Source organism: Giraffa tippelskirchi, chromosome 8 (genome assembly GCF_054371585.1).
Source record: "Giraffa tippelskirchi isolate mGirTip1 chromosome 8, T2T-mGirTip1v1.2.pri, whole genome shotgun sequence".
Taxonomy (NCBI): Eukaryota; Metazoa; Chordata; class Mammalia; order Artiodactyla; family Giraffidae; genus Giraffa; species Giraffa tippelskirchi.
Window position 1 is genome coordinate 72,640,268 of NC_137282.1, and position 27,920 is coordinate 72,668,187.

General features: G+C 51.0%; 2 protein-coding genes across 3 annotated transcripts in view; both read right to left on the reverse strand.

Moving 5' to 3' along the window:
* ERICH1 (glutamate rich 1) overlaps nt 1-27,920 on the reverse strand; it is a 144,292-nt gene that overhangs the window by 24,037 nt on the left and 92,335 nt on the right. The window contains exons 7-8 of one of the 2 annotated variants that reach the window (XR_014063462.1): nt 14,517-14,614; nt 8,914-9,032 (exon numbers count right to left, since the gene is read on the reverse strand). The gene's annotated coding sequence lies outside the window, so the exon portion shown is untranslated. Of the gene's footprint in view, nt 1-8,913; nt 9,033-14,516; nt 14,615-27,920 lie in introns of those variants that run through there. The other variant, XR_014063463.1, reaches the window with a different exon arrangement.
* LOC145518927 (ubiquitin carboxyl-terminal hydrolase 17-like protein 6) lies at nt 2,181-7,583 on the reverse strand. Its single transcript, XM_081524197.1, has one exon. The coding sequence runs from the start codon at nt 5,579-5,581 to the stop codon at nt 4,628-4,630; it is 954 nt and encodes a 317-aa protein (XP_081380323.1). The 5' UTR covers nt 5,582-7,583; the 3' UTR covers nt 2,181-4,627.

The following is a 27,920-nucleotide window of genomic DNA, read 5'->3' on the forward strand; positions in this document are numbered from 1 at the left end:
GTGGCGTCCTGGGTCAGGGTTGCGGGATTGGAGCAACTGGAGCGAGAAAAAGTATGGCTGAGGTCATTCTGGCCATGCCCCCGTCTCAGAAACAATATTAGCTTCCTAGTAAGAGTGATCAGCTCAACAGACTGACCTGGACAGAAGAGGAAGGGGAGCCCCAGGGTCTTTCCGTTTATTCACTCAGCACCCATGCTTTGAGGGCTCACTCTGTGCCAGGGGACTCAGTGGTCCCGAGAGCAGAGCCAGAAATGACCAGCGCCCCTGCCTTCCAAGGAGCTCTCGGTCTGGAGTGAGGAAAGAGACAAATATGAAAGCCAGACGTGGAAAGGAAAAACAAAAAAACAAAACGAAACAAAAAACAAGTGCCATACTGAAAATAAAGCAGGGCATTGTGAGGGAGGGCATGGAGTCACTGGTCAGGAGGGTCTGAGAGGCCTTGCTACGGTGACCAGGATGAAAGGAAGGAGCCTGACCTGCACAGTTTTAGGAGAAGCACTTCTGAGAGAAGGCAGCCCTTACACAGAAGCTTGAAGGCAGAAGTGAGCTGCCCAGGTGAGGCTAGGAAGGTGAGCGTTGTGTCTGGAGGGAGGCTGGAAGGAGATGGTGGTAAGTGGTGGGGTCAGCTCCTGATTCCTGGTAGACTGTGCTTTCTGCTCCTCTCTGATAGCGTTACTCCAAGACTGCACTTATAAACCTTGTCGATTAAACTCCTCACAGACCGCGGGCCAGAAAATGGCTTACCTGGTTGCTTCTGCCTCAACGTCTCTTTGCTGTTGTGGCTGAGAACTCAGCTTCTATTATTTTGGGTCTCCAAAATCACTGCAGATGGTGACTGTAGCCATGAAATTAAAAGACGCTTGCTCCATGGAAAAAAAAGGTATGATGAACCAAGACAGCATATAGAAAAGCAGAGACATTACTTGGCTCACAAAGGTATGCTTAGATAAGGTTATGGTTTGCCCAACAGGCATATAGGAATGAGAGAAATGAACTATAAAGAAAGCTGAGCACCAAAGAATGGATGCTTTTGAACTGTGGTGTTGGAGAAGACTCTTTGGAGTACCTTGGACTACAAAGAGATCTAACCAGTTAACTTCAAAGGAAATCAGTTCTGAATATACATTGGAAGGACTGATGCTGAAGCTGAAACTCCAATAATTTGTACACCTGATGCAAAGAACTGACGCATTGGCCAAGACCCTGAAGTTGGGAAACATTGAAGGCAGGAAGAGAAGGAGACAACACAGGATGAGATGGCTGCATGGCGCCACCAACACAATGGATATTAGATAGCATAAATTCTGGGACTAGTCGATGGATATGGAAGCCTGCTGAGTTGCAGTCCATGGGGTCTCAAAGAGACGGATACGAGTTACCTACTGAACTGAATCGAAGTGAATGAAGATTTCCCTGGTAGACGAGGATGACAATTGGTATCCTTCCTGTGTGATATTTCTGTTTGTTTTCTCTCCCATCCTCCACATTATGCTTCCCTTTGAGGACTATGGGGGTTCCAGAGTCCAAGGGTTTACCATAGCTGAGGTTTTGATTCCCTTAATCATTACTAGGAAAGAACTGTCCGGACTTCGAGGGCATGCTGACGCCCACTCTCGACATCCAACCACCGACACTTTTCTCAGGGAACTCCCCTTGACGAAGCCTCGCACGCACTTCCGATCTGGCCCTGGACCAAAGGGCTCTGGATGCAAAGGTTTCGGGGGCATTTGGCCTTCCAGCCTTGCCCACTAGAGATTCACTGCCGGGCTACCAAGTTCAGCACACAATTGCGGGTAGGGAGGAATTCCGTGGGCTCACCATTCAGATCCTAACACACTACTGTGGAAACATACATCTGCCCACCTACCCTCTCACTTTAACAAGTCTCCCCACACCGACCCCTGCTTGAGGACAACCACTTCCCGGAGAACAATAAACCCTTGCCTCAACTTTGCTCTCGAGTGAGCTCCAATCCAATTTCTATGGTTTCTCACTAGCCACGCTTCTAGCATTCAGGGTCCTGGCACCAAAAGATGCCAGGACTGGGGCACATAAGCTTTTCTCCCCTCAGGGCCGTTGGTCATGGCCCAAAGTGAGCTCATTTAGAAATGTATAGGCTTGCTGCAACTTTGGATTCATTTCATCAGCTCCCTTTCTCTCTCCGTTGTCTATTGTTTTTTTTTTTTCTTTTTTTTTTCATTTTTCTACGACATTTTTTTTTTTGAGTTTGTGTTCATTTCATTATTTTTTTTGTCGTTTTCGTTCTCTTTTTGTATTTTAAATACTCTAATTGACTTCTAGAGTCGTCTTTCCAGTTCAGGGGCTCAAAACGCACTATAACTCAAGGTAAAAACAGATTTCACTCCTGGACGAGGATGACTGTTGGTTTCCTTCTTGATGTGTGACATGTGTGTTTGTTTGCTCTCCCGTCCTGGACATTATGCTTGCCTTCCAGGACTATGGGGTTCCACCGTCCAGGGGTTTACCATAGCTGAAGTGTTGATTCCGTTGATCCTTACTAGGAAAGAATGGCCCTGACCCCGCTTTCTTCCTTAGCCTATTACACCCCACCCACCTCCCGCTCCCCCATCCCATTCCAGGACCCTACCGCTCTGTGCTTTATGATCCAAGTGCTCACACCCTTGCTGTCCTTTTGTCTGCTTCCCATGGCACAGAGAAGTGAGATCAGCTAGTATGTTTCTCTCTTTTGCACGAATTTCCCCCAACATAAGGCGACATTCCCAGTCCCTCGGCTTTGCTGCTCCAATCACCAATCTTCTTTCTCTTCTCCTTCTTCTTCAGAGGGTGTGGATGGGGCAAGCAGTAAGTCCATTTAGGCGATGGGGCGGAGGAAGATGCGTGGTGATGATGAGGTCGGGCTGTGCGTGGCTCCACTTCCTCGTCCAGGGCACGCTTGTTCGTGTTCTTGGGGGAAGATACTGCTCATCATTCGTTTTGCTCTCTGCTTGTGGAGAGCATGGTGCGGTGTCGGTAACCGTGCGGGGGGAAATAGCCCACGGAACTTTCTCTGTTCCTTTCCCAGCCGACTAGCCAGTTCAGGAGCCACTGTGGTCCCTCTAGGTCTGAGATGCTACATCGCACATTCCCGGACCACCGTTTGATGGAGGGTTTTGGGTTTGAAACCAACAACCAACAGAAAGAAAGAAACCGCAAGAGGTGATCGATAGGGGTGCTCAGGCGCCACCCCCCCCACCAGGTGGCGGGATCACGAGGCCGTCGAGAGAGCAGCTAGGCGAGGACAGCTTCCCCACCGCCCCAGACACTTTGGAGGCCGGCCGCACCTCATCGCGTCCAGCGGCATTTGTCCGAGGCCCAGCTGAACGAGACACCTGACTGACAGAGAGGATGGGCAGAGTCGGATGTGCAGTTGCCTTGCTATCACAATCTAGGGTAGGCTTGGGTCTTTCCTCAGCGAGGGGAGGACCTTTGCTTGCAGAAATGAACGTTGCGTGCCCTTTGTCCACTTAGGAACCAGGGCGATGATGGGGGAGACATTTCGTTGGGAAACTCGTTGGCTTGCCTTTCTCCCCTTGGCCTTCGTGCTGGTGCTGGCGGTGCTGGTGGTGGTGCTCCTGGCACTGTGGATCACTTCTCCTGTTTGGCACGTGGAGGTTCTCCAGCATACTCCTTGCACTGGAAATGGAGCCCCAGCGATCTTTGCGAACGAGCGTCCTGCAGGTGACGAACGGATCCCCGCCTCCTTCCTGCCAGACCCTTTCCCATGGAGCACTAGGCCTCGCAAGGACATCCACCCACAAAGCCTGGTTGCCCATCTTCTCCGCGGACCCTGCTCGAAGTTTGGGGCATTTTCGAGAGTCTAACCGGCCAGAAAGAGACGATTCATGGTCCTGCACCCACTCCTGCCTGCCCCCCGAAGGGCTCAGGAGCTCGTTTCCTTGCTCGGCTGGCCGTGAGCCTTCTGTGAGGCGTCTCCAGCCCGCGTCCCTCACCAGAAGCCAGCGGTGCGGCCCGTGAATGGAGAAAGGGAAAGAAAGTCAAAACCGCACACACCGCATCCAGGGAGGACTCTCCCACCCGCGCAGAAGCGGGAAGCCCTCGGGCCGTGCTCAGGCCTGGTCAGGCACCCCATCCTCTCCAGTACCTTCCCAGCAGAGCCAGCCCTCCAGAGCTCAGGAGCTCAGGCGCTTGGGCACGAACACGTTCCAAGTGAACCCCGAGGGCCCGGGCCCACTCCAGGCCCCGACTTTTGCCAGGAGGCTGCATCACGGACACCGCCCAGAGGAAATCTTGGTGCGTCACACAGTGCGAGCCGCGAGGGGGCGTGGGCGTCTGCACGCACGTGCGTCACAGCCGACCTACCGCCACAGCCCCAGACACGGCCGCGCCTTCCTGTTCTTCCTCTTGGTCGCTCTGGCCCTCCCGCTGGCACAAGGGCCATTGCCGAGGTTCGTGGGCCCCTGAGCCGGGGTGTGCGTGCTGGGACGGTCGAGCCGCTCGTGCTCCTGTGCGGGCAGCTTTCCGTTCCTCCCTCCTCCGTGTTTGGACTGGTGAATCACGACTGCGCCGGCAGACAGAGCAGACTGGACCTTGCGGAGGTCGAAGGCAGGCTTTGCTCGCTTGTGTTCTTGGAGGCGTCTCCACTGCTCTAAGCTGATTCCTTCGACCTCTGTGTCCCCGGGGACCCCTCCGACCCAGGAGCTCTGCCGCTGGCGTCTCCTGCAGTCTCCCCCGGCTCTGTGGGGTCCGCCCCGAGGGGGGCCGCTGGCCCTCCCCCAGCGCCCCATCTCAACGCACCCTCCCCGGCATAGAAGAGGACGTAGGCACTCTGGCTCAGGGCAGCAGTCTCGTCACAGGCGCTCACCTTGGCATCGTCCATCTTATACCACTGGCCGTTGCCCGCTCGGACGTAACAAAAGTAGTGTCCTCGCTCAGCACTCCACCCGGAGTGCACAGGCACGGCATAGAGCATGTAGCTCAGTGGCCCTGCCTTCCGCTCTGACGTGTAGGGCTGCACGTCGAGGGGCTGGGGATAACGCACTTCCCGAGCCCTTTTGGCCCCGCTCCCCTGGGCGAACCGCTTCAGCACCAGCACCAGGACCTGGGGGGTGCTGTGCAAAGTCAACCTCTTGGTGGCAGGCGCCTTCCGGAGACAAACGCCACAGTCATAGGCATTTTTAGCGTCCAGCTTCTCGGGCTTCACCAACTCTCTCAGAGCTTGCTCCACGCTCCGAGCCACCGTGATATCCAGGCCGATGTCCAGACAATGCTCGAACGTGTCCGAAACCCCGAGGCAGTGGAAACACTGGATCTGAGACCGCCAAGTCCCCCCAAAGATCTGACGGATGAGGGTGGTGTCCTCGGAGGGATGGCCCGACGCCTGGGATGCGCTCAAGCAGCCTTGCTGCATGGCATTCAGAGTGAACATCAGAAACTCGTGGGCATCTTCCTGCTGGTGTCTGTGGAAGACCGCCAGCAGGTCCTTGCAGGGCCGGATCACCTCTCCCGGGTGAAGGAGGGCTCGGGTCACGTGAGCTCGCATGGCACAGAGCGTGCAGGAGGTGCGGGCCGGACAGAGGGTGGCGTGCTGCTGGGACACCATCCAGCTGGCCAGGGGCGGCGTGTGGCTCAGACACTGCAGCACTGCATTCACGTAGCAGGTGTTCCCCAGATTTTGAAGCCCAGCCCTCACCCCCCACAGCCCCCTCCAACTCAGGGCGACTTTCTGGCCGGGCGCCAGCCCTGCTGACCCAGGAGCCAAGTCACCCCGCTGAGGGCGCCCAACCGCCGGCGACGGCCCCTCCGGGACAAAGGGTCCCCGAAGGGCATTCGCACCGGTGGCGCTGGGCCGACACCCTGGCCCTCCGGCTAAGACGGACTCGCACCTTCCCCGTGCGCGCGGAACCAGCCCCCGGGTCTCTGCAAACAAGGCCCCCGAGGGTTTCCATCTCCTACCTGCAGCTGCACGATGACGCCTCCTTCCCTCAGACGGTCCGTCTCCAAAAAAGGGCCTGGGCCTCGTCTCCTCGGTCCTTGGGTGTCTCTCCCACAACCCCAACCCCCTCGTGCAAGCTCCTCATTGGCTGAGGCGTCCAGACGGGCTCACTCCCACTCCCGACATCCAACCACCGACCCTTTTCTCGGGGAATTCCCCTTGATGAAGCCTGGCACGCACTTCCAATCTGGCCCTGGACCAAGGGGCTCTGGATGCAAAGGATTCGGAGGCATTTGGCCTTCCAGCCTTGCCCGCTAGAGATTCACTGCCGGGCTTCCAAGTTCAGCACACAATTGCGGGGAGGAAGGAATTCACTGGACTCACCACTCAGATCCTAACACACTATTGTGGAAGCATACGTCTGCCCACCTACCCTCTCACGTTAACAAGTCTCCCCACCACAGACCCCTGCCTGAGGACAACCCCTCCCTGGACAACAAGAAATCCTTGCCTCAACTTTGCTCTCAAGTGAGCTCCACTCCAATTTCTATGGTTTCTCACTAGCCACTCTTCTACCTTTCAGGGTCCTAGCACCAAATGATGCCAGGAGTGGGGCACACACGCTTTTCTGCCTTCAGGGTCGTTGGTCATGGCCCAAAGTGAGCTCATTTAGAAAGGCATAGGCTTACTGCAACTTTGGATTCATTTCATCAGCTCCTTTTTGCTCTTCATTGCCCGTTTTTTTTGTTTTTGTGTATTTGCCTTTTCCTTCCTCCTTTTTGTGTGTGTGTGTGTTTCGCTATTTTTTTGGTTGTTGTTGTTGTTTTTGGAGTTTGTGTTCATTTTATTATTTTTTTGTTGTTTTCTTTCTCTTTTTCTCTTTTAAATACAGTAGTTGTCTTATAGAGTTGTCTTTCCACTTCACGGGCTCAAAACGCACTATAACTCAAGGTAAAAACAATTTCCCTCCTGCACGAGGACGACTGTTGGTTTCCTTTCTGACATGTGTGTTTGTTTGCTCGCCCGTTCTTTACATTATGCTTGCCTTCCAGTACTCTGGGGGTTCCACAGTCCCAGTGTTTACCATAGCTGAACGTTGATTCTGTTGATTTTTACTAGGAAAGAACAGCCCTGACCCCGCTTCTTCCTTAGCCTATTGCACCCCTCCCACCTCCCTCTCCCCCCTTCCCATCCCAGGACCCTACTGCTTTGTGCTTTATGATCCATGTACTCACAACCTTGCTGTCCTTTTGCCTCCTTCCCATGGTACAGAGAAGCGAGATCAGCCAGTATTTTTCTCTTTTGCACGGATTTCCCCCAACATAAGGTGACCTTCCCATTACCTCTGCCACGCAGCTCTAATCACCCTTCTTCTTCTTTTTCTCCTCCTCCTTCATCTTCAGAGGGTGTGAATGGACAAGCAGTAAGTCCGTTGGAGGTGATGGGCCAGAGGAAGATGGGTAATGATGATGAGCTCTGGCTTGTTTTCTAAATATTTTTCAGGCCCACGAGTGGGAGGTAGTATCAAGAATTTCCTCTCCTAATTAGGGAAACCCACCTGTAGGGAGAGGAGGCATAGAGTGTGGAGACAGGGCTCAGTGCCTCCTGCTAAAGGGGCGAACAACGTTAAAGGGTTGAGAACAAGGACACCCCTATTAAAGGAGGTTTCAGATGCTGCTACAGTCCCCCTGATCCTTTCCTGAGAATACTGCTGGGGGGAGGCGGGGTGCATTCAGGCTGCAGGGCAGACAGCCTGCTCTGGATGCTCATGTGGGGAAGGGGGGCACAGCAACAGGGGCTCCACCTGCAAACCCCAGAACCACTCACAGATTGGCTCCAGAACCGCTCCAGGAGTGACAAGAAGGGTTGTCTCACCTACTAGACCTGGAGGGAGGGGTGGGGTCTGCAGGGTTCCTGGAGTGACAGGGAGAAGGGGTGACCACCTACTAGACCTGGAGGCAGGGGCGGGGTGTGCAGGGCCGCCTCACCTTGGACCTGCTGGGAGGCTCCAGGCTCAGCACAGGCTGGGTGTTCCCTGCAGAGACGCGCCTCAGGGCGCAGTGCGGCTGCCAGGTGGGCGGAGCCCAGAGCCGTCACTCACCACCTTCCTGCGCCTCCTCCCTCGAGGGTGTCTGGGGTGTCTCTTCCCCCAGTGAGGAAGGGCGGAACCCTGACAGTCACCCCCACCCCATCCCCTCAGGGAAGCTCACTAGAGACTTGGCACCCGGCTGGAGGCTGGTCACATAGTGGTGTTTGCCCTCACCCTCCAAAATGCCAGGGCCGAGAAGGGGAGCCAGGGCTCACCATGAACCTCACGGTTGGTGCAGACAGCATAGGTGCAGGGGGCTGCCCCTAATGGGAGGGAGGCTTTAGCTCAGGGCAGGGCCTGCATGAGCTTCCTGGGGCGGCCGTGACAAACGACCACACACGGAGGCTCTGAACAACAGAAGCCTGCCCTCTCGCAGTCCTGGAGACCCGACGGCTCAGGTCAGGTGTCCCAGCACTGCGCTCCCGCCAGAGGCTCCAGCCCAGGCTCCTTCCTGCCTCTTCCAGGTTTTTGGGGTCCAGGCGTCCCCGGAGCCCACACTGTTTCAATGTGTCCAAAGTGGTTTGTGAAGTTTTATGCTGGAGATTTCTCGCTGGACGATGCTCCACATTCGGGTAGACCTGTTGAAGTTGACCCTGATCAAATAGAGACATTAACTGAGAACAATCAACATTATACCACGCAGGTGATAGAAGACATACTCGAAATAACCAACTCAGGTGCTGAAAATCATTGCATTAACTTGGTTAATCACTTTGATGTTTGGGCCTGCAGCCCTCCCCGCTCAGGCCTCAGCTTCCAGAGTGTACCTTTCACAGGAGAGATTGATTTCCTGCTTCCAAGGAGACAGACAGGAGATGGAACCCTTAAACTTACCCTTGAATTGTGTCCTTTAACATGATAGTTGGGATGGGAGAAGGACTGGCCAATCTCCAGGACCTGCAATGTTTGATTTTTTTCTTCTTTATATTTTTCACCAGCTTTGCTTGTTTACTAGGATGTGGGTTGAAGTTGTTCTTTGTGTGCTCACAGTTTACTCACTTCAGAAGCCACATGGAGCCATCAGAGAAACTGTGAATTTCAGAGGATAGAGCTAATCAGACATCCAATGTTCATTATTCAGAACTGTTTATGTTTTTCCTGGAGTAAATAGTTACTAGAACCACAAAGTAAATAATAAAAGTTAATACCTCTCCAATATAACATTTAACGTGGATTCATCTGAGCTTTGTTTATTTACACACCAAGGTGCGCATCTGAACTGGCCCTTGGTGTGGGCAGCAGAACCTTTCAGTGAACTCTCCCAGGTTGAGGGAGAAACAGGAGCATTTTTTCTGCATTCATCATGCACTAGGCTGGGTGTTAGGAATTCACAGGTATTGGGGCCTTTATTGATCTGAGTTATCGTGTCACCGAGCCAGGCTGTGCTTCCCGCAGTGCATGTGTGCTCCGGCATGCTCAGCTCTGTGACCCCATGGACTACAGCACGCCAGGCCTCCCTGTCCATCACCAACTCCGGGAGTTTATTCAAACTCATGTCCATCAAGTCAGTGATGCCATCCAACCATCTCATCCTCTGTCGTCCCCTTCTTCTGCCTTCAATCTTTCCCAGCATCCGGGTCCTTTCCAATGAGTCAGTTCTTCGCATCAGGTGGCCAAAGTATTTCACTCTAATTGACAATCCGCACACAGGATTTTCCCTGACGCTCTGCTCCTCCAAGGAACCAGAGTTGAGCATGAAGAACTGCTGCCACCTTGTGGCTATATCCAGTAGAACAACGTTAAAACCAGTTCTCAAGGAGTCCTACTGTTCAAAAGGCCTGTGGGGGTTTAGCAGTTCAATCGTGTTCAACTCTTTGTGACCCCATGGACTGTAGCCTGCCAGGATCTTCTGTCCCTAGGGTTTTCCAGGCAATAATACTGGGGTGGGTTGCCATTTCCTTCTCCAGGGTAACTTCCTGACCCAGGTATTGAACCCATGTCGCCTGCATAGCAGGCAGATTCTTTACCAACTAAGCCACCAGGGAAGCCTAATTTTATCCAAAAGGCCTGAGAGGCTGTAAATGACACCTGCCCTTCAAGTAATGTCCCTGGGAAAATCATCAAAAAAACAATTCAAAGCAGGACCCAATTTCAAGAGGTACGCTGTACTCACAGTCTAACGTCCAAAAGCACTTGGAAACATACTCCACATGACTACCTCCTAAAACGAGGCCAATCAAACCCACCACATGGAATCACCTCATACTGCTCAGAAAGACCAGTATCAAAAAGATCTACTGAAACTAAGTTCCACAGAGGGCTTAGAGAAAAAGAAATTCTCCTTTCTTCCTTTTTGGTATGCAAATACGTACAGGAAATATGCAAAGCAGCATATGGATTTCTTAAAAAAAAAACAAAACTAATATATTGCCCTTACTTTTCTAACCCAAGTTATTAGAACTACGACCTAGCTTTTTAAACATACTAATCAAGTTCTTAAATACGTAAGGCTCACAGAGACAGTCCATAGTTTTGACATTTACTCAGAAGAAAATAAAAAATAAATTTTAGCAATACCACCTCACAGCTGTCAGAATGGCCATAATTAAAAAGTCTACAAATAAATGCTGGAGCGGTTGTAGAGAATAAGGAATCATATGTAATTGATCACTGACAATATACTTATTTTCAAGAAACACCTGGAGTAACAGCAAATTTGGCCTTGGAGTACAGAATGAAGCAGGGCAAAGGCTAATAGAGTTCTGCCAAGAGAACGCACTGGTCATAGCAAACACCCTCTCCCAACAACATGAGAGAAGACTCTACACATGGACATCACCAGATGATCAACAGCGACATCAGATTGATTATATCCTTTGCAGCCAAAGATGGAGAAGCTCTATACAGTCAATAAAAACAAGACTGAGAGCTGACTGTGGCTCAGAGCGTGAACTCCTTATTGCCAAATTCAGACTGAAATTGAAGAAAGTGGAGAAAACCACTAGACCATTCAGGTATGATCTAAATCAAATCCCTTATGACTATACAGTGAAAGTGAGAAATAGATTTAAAGGACTAAATCTGATAGACAGAATGCCTGATGAACCATGGATGGAGGTTCATGACATTGTACAGGAGACAGGAATCAAGACCATCCTCAAGAAAAAGAAGTGCAAAAAAGCAAAATGGCTGTCTCAGGAGGCCTTACAAATAGCTGGGAAAAGAAGAGAAGCAAAAAGCAAAGGAGAAAAGGAAAGATATACCCATTTGAATGCAGAGTTCCAAAGAATAGCAAGGAGAGATAAGAAAGCCTTCCTCAGGGATCAATGCAAAGAAATAGAGGAAAACAATAGAATGGGAAAGACTAGAGATCTCTTCAAGAAAATTAGAGATAGCAAGGGAAAATTTCATGCAAACATGGGCTCAATAAAGGACAGAAATGATAGGGACCTAACAGAAGCAGAAGATATTAAGAAGAGGCGGCAAGAATACACAGAAGAACTGTACAAGAAAGATCTCCATGACCCAGATAATCACGACGGTATGATCACTCAGCTAGAGCCAGACATCCTGGAATGTGAAGTTAAGTGGGCCTTAGGAAGCATCACTACGAACAAAGCTAGTGGAGGTGATGGAATTCCAGTTGAACTATTTCAAATCCTGAAAGATGACGCTGTGAAAGTGCTGCACTCAATATGCCAGCATTTTTGGAAAACTCGGCAGTGGCCACAGGACTGGAAAAGGTCAGTTTTCATTCCAATGCCAAAGAAAGGCAATGCCAAAGAATGCTTGAACTACCGCACAATTGCACTCATCTCACACGTTAGTAAAATAATGCTTAAAATTCTCCAAGCCAGACTTCAGCAATACATGAACCATGAACTTCCAGATGTTCAAGCTGGTTTTAGAAAAGGCAGAGGAACCAGAGATCAAATTGCCAACATCCAATGGATCATCGAAAAAGCAAGAGAGTTCCAGAAAAATATCTATTTCTGCTTTATTGGCTATGCCAAAGCCTTTGACTGTGTGGATCACAAGAAATAGTGGAAAATTCTCCAAGAGATGGGTATACCAGACCACCTGACCTGCCTCTTGAGAAACCTGTATGCAGGGGTCAGGAAGCAACAGTTAGAACTGGACATGGAGCAACAGACTGGTTCCAAATAGGAAAAGGAGTGCATCAAGGCTGTATATTATCACCCTGCTTATTTAACTTATATGCAGAGTACATCATGAGAAATGATGGGCTGGAGGAAACACAAGCTGGAATCAAGATTGCCAGGAGAAATATCAATAACCTCAGATATGTAGATGACACGACCTTTATGACAGAAAGCAAAGAAGAATAAAGAGCCTCTTGATGAAAGTGAAAGTGGAGAGTGACAAGGTTGGCTTAAAGCTCAACGTTCAGAAAACCAAGATCATGGCATCCAGTCCCATCACTTCATGGCAGATAGATGGGGAAACAGTGGAAACGGTGGCTGACTTTATTTTTCTGGGCTCCAAAATCACTGCAGATGGTGATTGCAGCAATGAAATTAAAAGACGCCTGCTCCTTGGGAGAAAAGTCATGACCAACCTAGACAGCATATTAAAAAGCAGAGACATTGCCAACAAAGGTCCGTCTAGTCAAGGTTATGGTTTTTCCAGTAGTCACGTATGGATGTTAGAGCTGGACTACAAAGAAAACTGAGTGCCAAAGAAGTGATGCTTTGGAAGTGTGGTGTTGGAGAAGACTCTTGAGAATCCCTTGGACTGCATGGAGATCCAACCAGTCATTCCTAAGGGAAATCAGGCCTGAATGTTCATTGGAAGGACTGATGCTGAAGCTGAAACTGCAATACTTTGGCCACCTGATGTGAAGAACTAATTCATTGGAAAAGACCCTGATGCTGGGTAAGATTGAAGGCAGGAGGAGAAGGGGATAACAGAGGATGAGATGGTTGGATGGCATCACCAACTCGATGGACATGAGTTTGAGCAAGCTCCAGGAGTTGGTGATGGATGGGGAAGCCTGGTGTGCTGCAGTCCATGAGGTCACAAAGAGTCAGACATGACTGAGTGACTGAACTGAATTATCATATGTTTTGGCAACTCCACTCCTAGATATACATCCAAAGAATTTAAAACAGGCATTCAAATAGAAACTTGTGCACCATTATTCACAGCAGCAGTGTTCTTGAGAGCCCAAGTTAAAAACAATGAAAGTGTCCACCAACAGTTAAAGGGAAGAGCAAATAGGGTAGATCCATCCATAAGATGCATTACTCTGCCATATAAAGGAATATAGTAAAATAGTGCCACAACTGCAGAAAAGAGTAGGGGGCTTCTCAAAAACTTAAACACAGAGTTAACATAGAATCCATCAATTCTGGTCCAGGTTATATACCCAAAATATTTAAAACCAAGAACTGGAACAGATATTCAAACCTCATATTCCTAGCAGCATTATTCACAGTAGCCAAACGGTGGAAGCAACACAATGCAACAGATGACTGGATAAGCACAATGTAGTATAAATACAATGGAATATGATTCAACCTTTAAAAACAAGGTAACTCTCACACATGCTATAATGTGGATGAAACTTCAAGTCATTATGCAAAGTGAAACAAGCCCAACACAAAAGGAAAAATGTTCTATGATTCCACTAGTATGAGATATCCATATAAGACAAATTTCAAGCAGAATAAGATGGCCAGGGATTGAGGGTGGTGAGTATTTAATGGTTGCAGTGACACTTCAGGAAAAGGAAAAGATTCTGGAGATGAATGGTGGGGAAATTTTTACAACAATGTGAGTTAATGCTATAGAAGTGCATACTTAAAATGGCTCAAATGATAAATGTTGTTATATGTTTGTAAGCACAATGAAAAAAATGCCACATTACAACATGGAAAAGCACTGAAAACATCCTCAGTGAAAGAAACCACACAGAAAAATGCCACCCAGATCATAGTTATATGGTCACTTTATATCCATGAAGGTTTTTGTAATATGAGGGAAAGCCGCAGTGATGTTTCCGGAAAAAGAAAACTGCATTAGAATGAAAAAAAGACATTTTCACAAAGCTTGGACAGCTGATCAAAGTTGAACTGGTCCTATGGGTAGGATTGTAATGTGGAAACCATAATTATCCCCCATTTGGGGGTTATGGGCTGGTTCCCCAGGAAAGTGACCCTGTTTTGGGTAAAACACATTGCAGTCTTTGGTGTGAATGTAGAAAACTTTGTACCACTATTTAAAGTTGGAGACTCTGAAATTTTACTAGAAAGTAAATTAATTTTCAATACAACCATGTAAGTCATGGCAGAAAATCAGAGATGACATCGAACATTGCAATAGAGGCCAAGACTTAACCAATCCAAATTCAACTAGTGTTGCTAATTGCCTTGTACTAGTCTTCATGGTATTAAAAGGTACCATAGGAAGAGTATATTAGTAGACACCATGCCTTGGGTACTGTGGATAACCCAGATGGAACTGAAACTATGAGATGTCTCAATTCTAGTTTTCCACATAACACTACACCAAAGCAACTGTCAGAACTAAAAAGCAAATTCATGGACTTGCCTGGCAGTCCAGTGGTTAAGACTCCGCACTTCCACTGCAGGGGGTAAGGGTTTGATCCTTGGTCAGGGAACTAAGAACCAGCATGTTGAGCTGCAGGGCTGAAAAAAAAAAGAAAGTCAGTAGAACTGCAAGATCATTTGTGATTCTCTACACTAATAATGAATTATCAGAAACAGAAATTAAGAAAATAATCCCTTTTACAATAGCATCCCCCCCAAGAAAACTAGAAATCTAACCAAGGACTTGAAAGGCCTGCAAGCTAAAAACTACAAGACAATGATCAAAGAAATTGAACGGACACAAGTAAAAAGATATCCCATGCTTATGGGTGAAAATACCATTAAAATATCCATTCTAACCAAAGCAACGTACACATTCACACAATCACTGCCAACATTTCAATGACATTTTTCACAGAAACAAAAGCGATCTTCACATCTGTCTGGAGCCACAAAGGACCCAGAAGAGCCAAAGAGACCTCGAGAAAGCAGAACAGGCTGTTGGCATCTCTCTCCATGACTTCAATTTACAGTATGCACCTAAAGTCACCACAAGCCATGTGGCATTGGCACAGAAATAGGCACAGAGACAAGAGAGCTCAGAAGTAAACCTACAGGTACGTGGCAATTAATTTACAAGAAAGGAACTGAGAACATACACGCAGGAAAGGACAGTCTCCCCCGATAAACCGCGCTGGGAAAAATGGAAACCACACACCACGGAGCAATACAGGACACCATCTTATACCACAGACAAAAACTGACTAAAACCCCACAACTTTCCACATCAAGCCCTAACAGTCCTGGGTCGTCTTAAGACAGACTTCCAACAACAGCCACATACAGAAAGCTTCTTCCCAATTTTCCTCACCTTTTCCTTCACCAGCACCACCTCCTTGCAGGTCTTGAGGAAACCAGACTCCCGTCAGACTCGAGTGAACCCTACAATGTTCCAAAGCTGAAGCTCCAGTGGGTTCTGAGGAGACCAGAGTCCTGTCAGCCTGAACTGAACCCCACAATGCCCCAAAGCCAAAACCACATGGGTCCTGTGGTGACTCATCTCCTGTCAGCCTGAACTGAACTTCACACTGTCCTGAAGCTGAAGCCCCAGCAGGTCCTGAGGAGACCAGTTTCCATCTGCCTGAACTGAAGCTGAAACCACGTGGGTCCTGTGGTGACCCATCTCCTGTCAGCCTGAACTGAACCTCACACTGTCCCGAAGCTGAAGCCCCAGCAGGTCCTGAGGAGACCAGAGTGCTGTCAGTGGCCACCCACAGCCAGGTGCTCCAGCAGAGTGGAGAGTCCCCCCTTGGGGTGGGGGGAGTGTCAGGGAGGCGGGCTCTGCATCATCACGGACAGGCATGATCAAGCAGGTTTGCAGGGGCCAGGACAAGGGCGAGGGAGACAAGCTCCAGCTCCGAGTATTGTAAGTCCCCACTTTCTGAGACTGCATGACCTATGTGATCCAGACTTTGCAAGGAGCAAGCTGAGTTACAGAGGCAGAAGGAGCAGGGGGTGATCTAAAATTTTAATGTTTCCTCTTCAGGTTCAGGAACACGGAGGCCTCCCAGGTTCCCTGTTCCTCGTGCCCCAGTGACTGTGAGCTCCTCCTCCTGGGTATGTGGCCAACCCCCACACTAAGTCCCCTCGATACCCATGGCCCTGGCCCAAGCCTAACCCCTCCATCAGGCCCTGACGAAGCTCCCTGCCCCCACGGTGCATCTCACATCCCACCCCAACGTGGTCTTTTTGAAGCCTGAACAAGACCATGTCCCTCTCCTCGCTGTGATTCCCCTCACCTGATGAAGCCAGGCCTTCATCCCTTCCAGGTCCTCATTCTCTCCAGACTCCACCTGTGTGGCCACTGTCTGTGCCCGTCTATATGGGCCTGTGGTGATCTCCTAAAATGAGGGTTGTTTTATGCACAGAGAATGGGGTGAATGGTGACCACCAAAGATGTGTCCCCCCAGAAGAGGGCCATATCTGGGAAAAGGGTCTTTGTAGATGTAGTTAAGGATATCAAGGTAAGGTCATCTAGGGTTAGGGTGACCTTCAATCCAATTGACAGAGTCCTTCAAAGAGATGAAAGACACAGAGGAGAAGCCTCTTAAAGGCGGAAGCAGAGATGCAAGGGGGGGGCCACAAGCCCAGGGACCCCTGGAGCCCTTGAAGCTGGGAAAGGCAGGAAAGATCCTATCCTGGAGCCTCTGGAGGGACCTCAGCCCTACGCCACCTTGATCTCAGGTGTCTGGTCTCCAGGACTGGGGGAGGATGAACTCCTGTTGTTTTAACCCACCCAGCTTGTGATCATTTGTGAGACAAGCCACAGAGCAGTCACACAGACCCTGCTCTGTAGGATCCTAGAAGTATGGGTCTCAGTAAAGGCAGATGGAGGGTGGATTACAGAACCCATAGAGTCAGCACTGGGCCCTCAGAAATGCTAAAGCAGTGGCTGGACTTCAGAATGTTGAGGGGTCAAGTCTGAAGCCTGTCCCTAGGGGTACTGGCTGCACACGCCTCCCCAGGTTCTTATACCAGTACATGTGGTGTAACATCTCAGTCCTGACTGAGAACATTTAATATCAATGTTCACATTGCTAATTAAGAAGCCACCAGTTACACAGGTGAAAACCCAGTTAGGATGGTTGCTCCAGGGATGAGCAATTCTGAAGATGGTCAGGGATGGGGACTTACTCATGTGCAGCCAGCAGCCCTTCCACACTCCCCACCTCCTCCCCTCCCAACGAGGGTCCTCAGTGGGAAGCTGGGAGACCCCACAGAGGCATCTCTAAGTAAACGCTGGCTAACCCCCAGGCTAACCACTACTGAACCTCATCCACACTTCCCAGGTAAAACACTTGAATACGTGCAATGACCTCACAGGCTGGAGAAAAGTGTTTGGAGCCACTGCAGCGACAGCACGCTTGCCGACTTGGCTCCTGTAGGTCAGGCAGGATGGTCCTGGCCTGGGTGATCTTCTGGAAGCTTTCCACTTTCCTACCTGAGTTACCCTCCTGTCCTGCTCCCACTGCCTCTTTTCTTGCTTCCTCACCCCTGCCTGAGAAGATTTCCAACTGCAGGAACAGATGACACAGCCCCTTCCTTAGCACGTGACAGCCTAGCACGTCCTGCAGAAGGTCCAGCAGAGCCCCACACAGACCCGATCCCCCGAAACGCCATGGCCCCTCACTCTCTCTCACCAGGCCAGTCCTGCAACGTCTGAGCAGAAAAGACGGCATCAAGTACAGCTGCAGGCACTTGAGGGGGTTTGTATAGACCTCAACCCAGGCACATGTCCAAAGGGCGGGCCAGTCAGGTCAGCCAATCATTGCCCATCTGGGCTTGTGGTTTCAGAAAGTGGGTCTCGTTTGCTGGCCAAGGTTCCAGGAACAGCTGTGGGTCCTGAGGGTCAGGATGGATATGGGGCTGCAGCTCTGACTTGTTTTCTAATTGTTTTATCCGGCCCACAAGTGGGAGAGAATTTCAGGAAGGCCTTCTTCTAATGGAAGAAGGAAAACCTGCTGGAAGGAGGCTGCACACAGTGAAGCCCAGGGTCACAGACTTGTCCTGAAGCTGCTGTTTGTTACCTCAGGGCCTGCTCTGAGGGGCTCAAGGTCAGACCTGTCCAACAGAGGGGCTGGGGGTGCTCTGCAAGGAGGGCTTGTGGACAGATCCTGGGTGCTGAGCCCTGTGGGACACCTGCCCAGGAGAGCCCCATATCCTGGGAGGTGCCTGCCCATAAGAACCCCGTGCTCCTGGGAGGGGCGAATGAACAAATATTCTCTCTGTGCAGCCATCACAGAGTAGCTTAGTGACTCTTGCATGGACGGTGCTGGGATGAGATGAGAACAAGGACATGCTTGAGGGGGACGGTCCCCCGAAGTACCCCAGGGCCATCCAGAGTGAAGAGGTCAGTAGAGGGGTACTGGTTGCTGTGCTGGTGTGGGTACCTCATGGGTACCTCTTGTTTCTTCCACCTGACACCACAGAGGCCTCCCCAGGACACAGAAGACGGCCTGCCTGGGAGTGGTGGGAGCTCCTGGTGACCAGGCATGGGACGTGAGAGGGAAGGACCAGGCCGAGGGGGCCTTTCTGCTCTGAGCTGGGAGTGGACAACAAACGGTGAGTGTGATCCAGGAAAGCGGCCCTGGTGATGGGAGACTTGTTGAGGCAGTCTGAGCACAAGTTGGAAAAGAATTTCCAGACATAGAACATTTCAGAAGGGAGTGAGTTTTTATCAAGAACAAAGAGCAGAGATAAAGTGGGCGCTGTGAGCACCGCGGGCCAACCACAGCGGGCCAACCTGCTGACAGACTAGGGAAAGTCGACAGCTTTCGTGGGTTAACAGCTAATTTTTATAGCTTCAAGGCAAAGAAACTTCCTGCTGGAAGGTTGATGTTAGGTGATTGGATGGGACACCATAGGGTGTTTACTGGAGTGGGCGTCTTTGCCTGGTAGGGAGTCAGGAAGCTCATTAGTGGTGATCAGGGGCTTTTGGCCACAGCTGCAAAGGGACTCAGATTCACAGGTGACGCTGGTTCTGGGCTCCATTTCTGTGGCCTTGGTGTGAGGCCTCTGCCTTGGGGAAGGACTCACCTCAACAAGACTCACCCTGCTTCAGAGTAAAAGTTCCATCAAGTTCTCTCTGTAGGAGAGATCCAGTGATCCTAGGTCTGTTTGGAAAATTCTTGGATACTGCAGGGACACATACTGAGTGTGAACCTGGTCATTGAACCTTGTTGGCAAAATTAGCATTTTCTCTCTCTTGGTGCTAAAAGGGCAGCTGCCTGATAATCCATTCAAATGATGTTTTCCTGCTTACGACATCAATAGGTTTGGTCAAACTTTCGATTTCTGGTGTAAGCAGGCAGCTTGCAACTCCTTGCTGCAGGATCATTTCCATTAGAATATCAACTAATCAAGGTAACAACAGTATGGCACTCAGCACTCTTAGACAATTTCCCAAGCCTATTTTCTCAGGGACAGATCCAGTATGAGCTAGGAATGGGTTCACAAGGCTCTCAAAATGCAGGGAAATATACTGGCTATGACTCTGGATATTAGGGCCTCTTGCAAACCTGGAGTTCTCACATCTTAAAATCGAGACAGTTTCTGATAGATAGTCTGAAAAGCCCTCTGTTTTTATGCCTTTCATTCATCTGGGAGGTGGGGTCACCCTGAGGACTGTGGATGTGTGATTCAAGGTGCAGATTTAGGGGAGGGTGCTCTCCCTGACAGAGAAGGCAATGGCACCCCACTCCAGTACTCTTGCCTGGAAAATCCCATGGATGGAGGAGCCTGATAGGCTGCAGTCCATGGGGTCGCTAAGAGTCCGACACGACTGAGCGACTTCACTTTCACTTTTCACTTTCATGCATTGAAGAAGGAAATGGCAACCCACTCCAGTGTTCTTGCCCAGAGAATCCCAGGGACGGGGGAGCCTGATGGGCTGTCGTCTATGGGGTCGCACAGAGTCGGACACGACTGAAGTGACTTAGCAGCAGCAGCTCTCCCTGGAGACTGTGGACGTGTGATCCAAGGTGCATGCTTTAGGAGGGGGTCACCATAGAAACTGTGGACGTGTAACTCCAGATATAGGGTTGAGGAAGTGGGGTTACCCTGCCGATTGTGGACATGTTTCTACAGGGGCAGGGTCTGGGGGGGGTGGGGTCATCCTGGAGACTATACCTGTATGACCCCAGGTACAGGGTCTGGGGAGAAGTGTTACCCTAGAGACTGTGGAATGTGACCCAAGGTGCAGAGTTGGATGGGGGTCACCCTGGAGATAGTCGTCTTGTGATCCTGGATGCATGGTCTAGGAGGGAGTCACCATGGAGACTATGGATGTGTGACTACAGGTTTAGGCTTTGGGGTTACCTTGGACTATGGATATGTGCTCCTAGTTGTTTGGTCTGGGGGGTGGAGTCACCCTGAAGACTGTGGACATGTGACCCCAGGTACAGTGTCTGGGGAGGGGTGTCACCCTAGACACAGGAAATGTGACCCCAGGTCCAGGGTTGAGAGGGTTCACCCTTGATATTGTGGACATGTGACCCCAGGTGCAGGGTCTAGGAGGTGGGGTCTCCCTGGAGACTGTGTACACATGCCCCCCAATACAGGTTCTGGAAGGTGGGTTCATTAGGAGACCGTGGACGTGTGACCCAAAGTGCAGTGTCTGGGGAAGAGGCTGACCCTGGAGACTGTGGACTTATGACAACATGTATATAGTCTGAGAGGGGGCAACCCTGGACATTACGTACTTGTGACCACTAGTGTAGGTTTGAGAGGGGTGTCACCTTGAGACTGTGGATGTGAGAACCCAGGTGCAGAGTCTGAGAGCTGGGATCTCACTGGAAACTATGGACATTTGACCCCAGGTACAGGGTCGAGGAGGTGGGGTTACCCTGGAGACTGTGGACATGTGACCCCAGGTCCAAGGTCTGGGAGGGGGACACCTTGGAGCTTGTAGATGTGCCACCCCAGGTGCAGGGTCTGGGGGATGGGGTAAGCCTGGAGACTGTGGGCGTGTGACCCAGGGTGCAGGTTATGGGGAGGGTCTCACCCAGGAGATTGTGGACATATGACCCCAGATACATGGTCAGTGAGATGGGGTCCCCCTGGAGACTGTGAATATGTTACCTCAGGTGCAGGTTCTGGGAGGGGTTTACCCTGGAGACTGTGGTTGTGAGAACCCAGGGGCAGGGTCTGTAAGGTTAGGTCACCTCAAGACTGTGGTCCTGATACCCCAGACCAGGGCCAGTGAGGTTGGACCACCCTGGAAAATGTGGACACGTGACCCCAAGTATACAATCTGGGGAAGATTGTCACCCTGGAGACTGTGGACATGTGATACCAGGTGCAGGGCCCGGCAGGGGGGTGTCACAATGGAGACTGTGGACATATGACCCCAGGTGCAGGGTGTGTGAGAGGGGTCACCTTGGAGACTGGACTTGTGACCCCAGGTGCAGGATCTGGGCATGATGTCACCCTGTAGACTGTGGACACGTGACACCAGGTGCAAAATCTGGGAAGTGGCTCATCCTAGATATTCTGGAAGTGTGACCCCCAGGTACATGGTCTGGGAGGGAAGTCACATTGGTGAGTGTGGATGTGTGGCACCAGGGACAGGGTCTGGGAGGAGGGGTCACCCTCGGGGCTCTGGACCTGTGACCCCCGGTGCTGGGTCATGGAGGGGGCTCACCCTGGGAGACCTGGATGTGTGTTCCCAGGTACAGGGTCAGGGAGGGTGTCAGCCTGGAAACTGCAGATATTTGACCCCAGGTACAGGGTCTGGGCGGAGAAGGCAATGGCATCCCACTCCAGTACTCTTGCCTGGAAAATCCCATGGACGGAGGAGCCTGGTAGGCTACAGTCCATGGGGTCGCTAAGAGTCGGATACGACTGAGCGACTTCACTTTCACTTTTCCCTTTCATGCACTGGAGAAGGAAATGGCAGCCCACTCCAGTATTCTTGCCTGGAGAATCCCAGGGACGGTGGAGCCTGGTGGGCTGCCATCTATGGGGTCGCACAGAGTTGGACACGACTGAAGTGACTTAGCAGCAGCAGCACAGGGTCTGGGAGGGCGGTCACACTGGAGACTGTGCACAGGTGACATCAGGTGCAGGATCTGGGTGGGGATGTCATCCTGGATATTTTGTAAGTGTGACCTCAGGTACAGGGTTTGGAGGGTGTCCTCTGGAGATGGCAGATATTTGACCCCAGTTACAGGGTCTGGGTGGGGGTTCACACTTGAGACTATGGACATGTGACCCAGGTACAAGGTTTGGGAAATGACATCACCCCGGAGACCATGGACATGTGTCACCAGGTACTGGGTCTGGGAGAATGGACACAATAGAGACTGTGGATATGTGACCCCAAATACAGTGCCTGGGAGAGGTCACCCTGGAGACTGAAGACACGTGACCTCAGATACAGGATCTGGGAGGGTGTCATCCTGGAAACTGCGGACATGTAACACCAGGGGGTGGTCTGGGAGGGGAGCTCACAGTGGTAACTGCGGCCATGTCACCCCAGGTGCTCGGACTGCTGTGGTAGTGTCACCCTGAAGTCTGTGGACTGTATCCACAGGTACAGGGTCTGGGGAGTGTCACCCTGGAGACTGGAAATCTGACCAGAGGTTCAAAGTCTGGGAGTGGTGGTCACCCTGGAGAATGTGACCAGAGGTAAAAGGTCTGGTGATGTGGGGTCACCATGGAGAATGTGGATGTGTGACCCCAGGTGTAGGGTCTGGGAGAGGTGGTTACCCTGGAAACTGGAAATGTGACCCCAGGTACAGGGTCTGGGTGAGGTGTCACCAAGGAGACTGTGGACATTTGACCCCAGGTGCTTGTATTTCAAAGAGGTCACCCTTTAGCCTGTGGATGTGTGACTCCAGGTGAAAGGTCTGGGAGTAGGGATCACCCTGGACTGTGGACATCTAACAGCAGGTGCAGGGTCTGGGGAGAGGGCTCACCGTGGAGACTGTGGACATGTGACCCCAGGTAAAGGATCTGATGTGGGGTGTGAACACGGAGACTGTGGCCATATAACCCCCAGTGCAGGGGCAAAGGGGGTCACCCTGGAAACTGTGGGTGTGTGATCCCAGGTGCATGGTCTGGGAGGGGTTCATCATGGAGACTGTGGACGCGAAATTCCAGGTATAGGGCCTGGGAGGTGGGGTTACCGTGCAGATTGTGTGCAGGTGTTTCTGGTTGCTGGGTCTGGGTGGTAGGGTCACCCTGAGGACTATGGACGTGTGACCCAAAGTGCAGGGTCTGGGGAGGGGGCTCTCCATGCATACTGTGGATGTGTGATCCCAGATGAAGGATCTGGGATGTGGGGTCACTCTGGGGATTGTGGACATGTTATATCAGGTGAATGGTCTGGGAGAGGGTTACCCTGGAGATTCTGGACATGTTACCCTAAGTCAGGGACTGGGAGGTGGTGTCACCCAGGACACTGTGGTCATGAGACCTCAGGTACAGAGTCTGGATGTGGGATCAAACTAGAGACTGTGGACGTGTGATCCCATGTATATGGTCTGGGAGGGAGTCACCCTGGATACTACAGAAATTTGACCCCAGGTACGGGGTCAAGAGGGGGTTACCCTGGAGACTGTTTATGTGTGACCCCACGTGCAGCTTCTAGGAGGTAGGGTCACACTTCAGACTTTAGACATGTGATCCTGGTCCAGGGTGTGGGAGGGTGTCACCCTGGATCTTGTGGACATGGGACCTTAGGTGCAGGGTCTGGGAAGTGATGTCACTCTGGGGATTGTGGACATGTTATTCCAGGTGAATGGTCTGGGAGAAGTTCACCCTGGAGACTGTGGATGGGCAACCCTAGGTGCAGGGACTGGGAGGAGATGTCACACTGGGCACTGTGGTCATGTGACTCCAGGTACACAGTCTGGAGGTGGTCTCATCCTGGAGACTGTTTACGTGTGACCCCAGGTGCAGGGTCTGGGAGGTGGATCACCCTTCAGACTCTAGACGTGTGACCCCAAGTACAGGGTCTGGGAGGTGGGATCACCCTGGGGACAGTGGACATGTGACCCAAGGTCCCAGGTCTGGGGAGGGGTCGCACCAAGGAGACTGTGGATGTGTTACCACACATACAGGCTCTGGGAGGGTGTCACCCTGATGAATGTGGACTTGTGAACCCAGGCGCTGGGTCTGGAGAGGGGTCATAAAAGAGACTGAGGATATGTGAAAACAGGTACAAGTTTTGGTAAGGTGTAGTCAACCTGGAGACTGTGGACATGTGAACCCAAGGCAAGGGCCTGGGCGGTGGGGTTACCCTTGAGACTCTGGATGTGTGACCCCAGGTGCAGGGTCTTGAGGCGTATTCACCTTGACAACTGTGGATGAGAGAGTCATTTCCTAGGCAGGTTGATAGGAAGTCTAGGGGTCCCCAAGGAGAGAGGGGTCTGGAATTCTCAAGGAAGAAGAAAGGACAAACTTTTTTTTCCCCTCTACATTCCTTAGGATTATATAACAATAATGTATCCTGCTTGAGGACAGACTCTGGAAAAAACCTTCTGGCTAATTCTGTTATCTTAAAGTGTAAATTATGGGAGTAGGTCTGGTGAGGTCTTTACAACCTCCAGACATTCTTTTGATTCACTGTAATAACTAATTTGAGAGTATATAATTCCATTGCTAACACTAGCAAGTGGGTACTCTTTCTGCCCCCTTCTGATGTCTATGTCAGAAGCTTTCTCTATCCCTTTTGTACTTTAATAAACTCTATTGCACAAAAGCTCTGAGTGATCAGGCCTTTTCTCTGGCTCCACATTGAATCCTCCTCTGGAGACCAAGAATCCCGGAGTCTTCTCATGGGTTCAGCAACAACCTTTCATGAATATGTGATCGCAGGTTCAGAGTCTTGGAGGAGGTTCTCCCTGGAGAATGTGGACATGTGGTCCCATGTACAGGGTCTGCAAAGGGGTTCACCAAGTAGACTGTGGCCATGTGACACCTGGTATAGTGTCTGAAGAGGGGTGTCAGCATGGAGACTGGACATGCACACCAGGTGCTTGGATACAGGCTGCGGTTTCCCTGGACACTGTGCATGTGTGACTCAGTTTCTGTGTCTGGGATGTTTGTCGCCCTGGAGATGGTGCACCTTTGACTTCAGGTACAGGGTCTGGGGGTGCTGTCACCCTGGGGACTGTGGACATGTGGCAGCAGGTACAAGGTCTGAGTGCTGGGATCACCCTATGGACTGTGGACATGTGATCCCACGTGCAGGATCTGGAAGGGGGCCTCTGCAGAGACTGGATGTCTTACCCTAGGTGCAGGGTCTGGGAGGAGGTCACCATAAACACTGTGGATGTGTGACCCCAGATACTGTGTCTTGGGGGCAGGGTCACCCTGGAGACTGGATATGTGACCCCAGGTACAGCATCTGGAAGGTGGGGTCAACATGAGAAATGTGGACATTTGACCCAAAGTGTAGGGTCTGGGGAGAGGGCTAACCCTGAAGACTGGACGCGTGATTCCAGGTGCATGGTCTGGGAGGGTGTCACCTTGGAGATTGTGGATGTGTGACTCCACATAAAGGGTATAGGAGGTGGGGTCACAGTTTAGACTGTAGACATGTGACCCAGGTCCAGAGTCACCCTGGAGATTGTGGACATAGGATCCCAGGTCCAGGGTCTGGGAGGTGGCTCACCCTGGAGACTATGACATCAGACCCCAGGTACATTGTTTGGGAGCTGGATCACCCTGGAGACTGTGGACATGTGACCCCAGGTGCAGGGTCTTGGAAGGGCGTCACCCTTGAGACTGGACGTGTGACCCCATGTACAGTTTCTGGGAGGGTATTACCCTAGACTGTGGACATGTGATCCCAAGTACAGGATTTGGGAGAGGGGTCACCCTGCTGACTGGACATATGTCAGCAGGTGCAGGTTATGGGCAGGAGGGACACCCTGGATATTGTCGCAGGTTATGGGCAGGAGGGACACCCTGGATATTGTCGAAGTGTGACCCCAGGCACAGGGTCTGGGCATTCCCTCATAGCTCAAAAGCTTCCCCCATAGCTCAGTCAGTAAAGAATTTACCTGCAATGCAGGAGACCCAGGTTCAATTCCTGGGTCGAGAAGATTTCCTGGAGAAGGAAATGGCAACCCACTCCAGTATTCTTGCCTGGAGAATCCCATGGATAGAGGAACCTCGCTGGCTACAGTCCATGGGTCACAAGAGTCAGACACGACTTAACGACTAAACCACCACCACTAAGGACTGTTAAGGTGTGAGAGGTTAGTAAATAGAAAATAATAGACAGGATCTGGGAGAGGGGATCACCATGGAGACTGTGAACATGTGACCCCAGGTACAGTGTCTGGAAAGGGGGTCACCCTGGTGACTGTGGACATGTGACCCCAGGTACAGGGTCTGGAAGGAGGGTCACCATGACCCCAGGTACAGGGTACATGACGTGAGGTCACCGTGGAGACTGTGGACATGTGACGCCAGGTGTAGGGTCTGGGAGGGGTTCACCTTGGAGACTGTGAACAAGTGATGCTATGTGTAGGGTCTGGGTGTGAGGATTACCCTGGGAACTGGAAATGTGATTCCAGGTACACGGTCTGGTAGGTGGGGTAACCATGGAGACTGTGAACTTGTGACAATATGTATGTGGTCTGAGAGTGGTTAACCCTGAGACTATGTACATGTGACCACAGGTGTAGGTTTGTGAGGGAGTGTAAGAGTCTGTGAGAGTGTGAAAGGGAATGTAAGAGTGTGCAAGGGAGTGTAAGAGGGTGCGAGGCAGTGTAGCAGCATGCGAGAGAGGGTAAGAGTGTGGGATGGTGTGCAAGGGAGTGGAAGAGCATGTGAGGGAGTATAAGAGTGTGTGAGGGTCTGCAAGGGAGTATAAGAGTGTGTGAGGGAGTGTAAGAGCGTGCAATGGAGTGTAAGAGCATGTGAAGGAGTGTAAGAGTGTGTGAGGGTGTGCAAGGGAGTATAAGAGTTTGTGAGGGAGTTTAAGAGTGTGCTAGGGTGTGAGATGGAGTGTAAGAGTGTGAGAGGGCATGCCAGGGAGTGTAAGAGCATGCGAGGGAGTGTAAGAATGTGTGAGGATATGCAAGGGAGTATAAGAGTGTGTCAGGGTGTTGTGAGGGAGTTTAAGAGTGTGCTAGGGTGTGAGGTGGAATGTAAGAGTGTGAGAGGGTGTTCCAGGGAGTTTAAGAGAGATCCCAGGTGCAGGGTAGGTTGGAAGTCACCCTGGAACTAATGGTCATTTCAGGGATTGTAAGAACATGGGAGGAAGTACAACAAAGTGCGAGGGTGTGCAAAGAATGTAAAAGCAAGCTAGGAAGTGTGTATGAGGGTGTGCAATGGAATATAAGAGTGTGTGAGGGCATGGAAGGGAGTTTAATAGTGTGCAAGGGTGTGAGAGGGAGTGTAAGGGTGTGTGACAGTGTGTGAGGGAGTGTAAGGGTGAACGAGGAAGTGTAAGACTGCAAAGATGTGCGAGGAGTGTAACAGTGTGTGAGGTAGTGGGAGGGAGTGTAATAGTGTGAAATGGTGTGCGAGGGACTGTAAGAGTGTATGAGGGTGTACGAGAGCATGGAAGAATGTGGAAGAGTGTGTGATGGTGTGGAAGGGCAGGTGAGGTCATTCGAGGATGTGTGAGGACGTGTGAGAGCATACAAGGATGTGCAAGGGTGTGTGCGGTTGGGCGAGAGTGTGTGAGGGTGTGTGAGAGCATGTGAGGACATGGAACGGCGTGTGTGGCCATGCAAGTGTGTGCAAGGGTGTCTGAGGGCGTGCAAAGGAGTGTGAGAACATGCACAGACTTGTGAGAGTGTGTGAGGATTTGTGAGGGCATGCGAGGGCATGCAATAGAGTAAGAGGGCATGCAAGGACATGCGAGAGTATTCAGGGGTGTAAG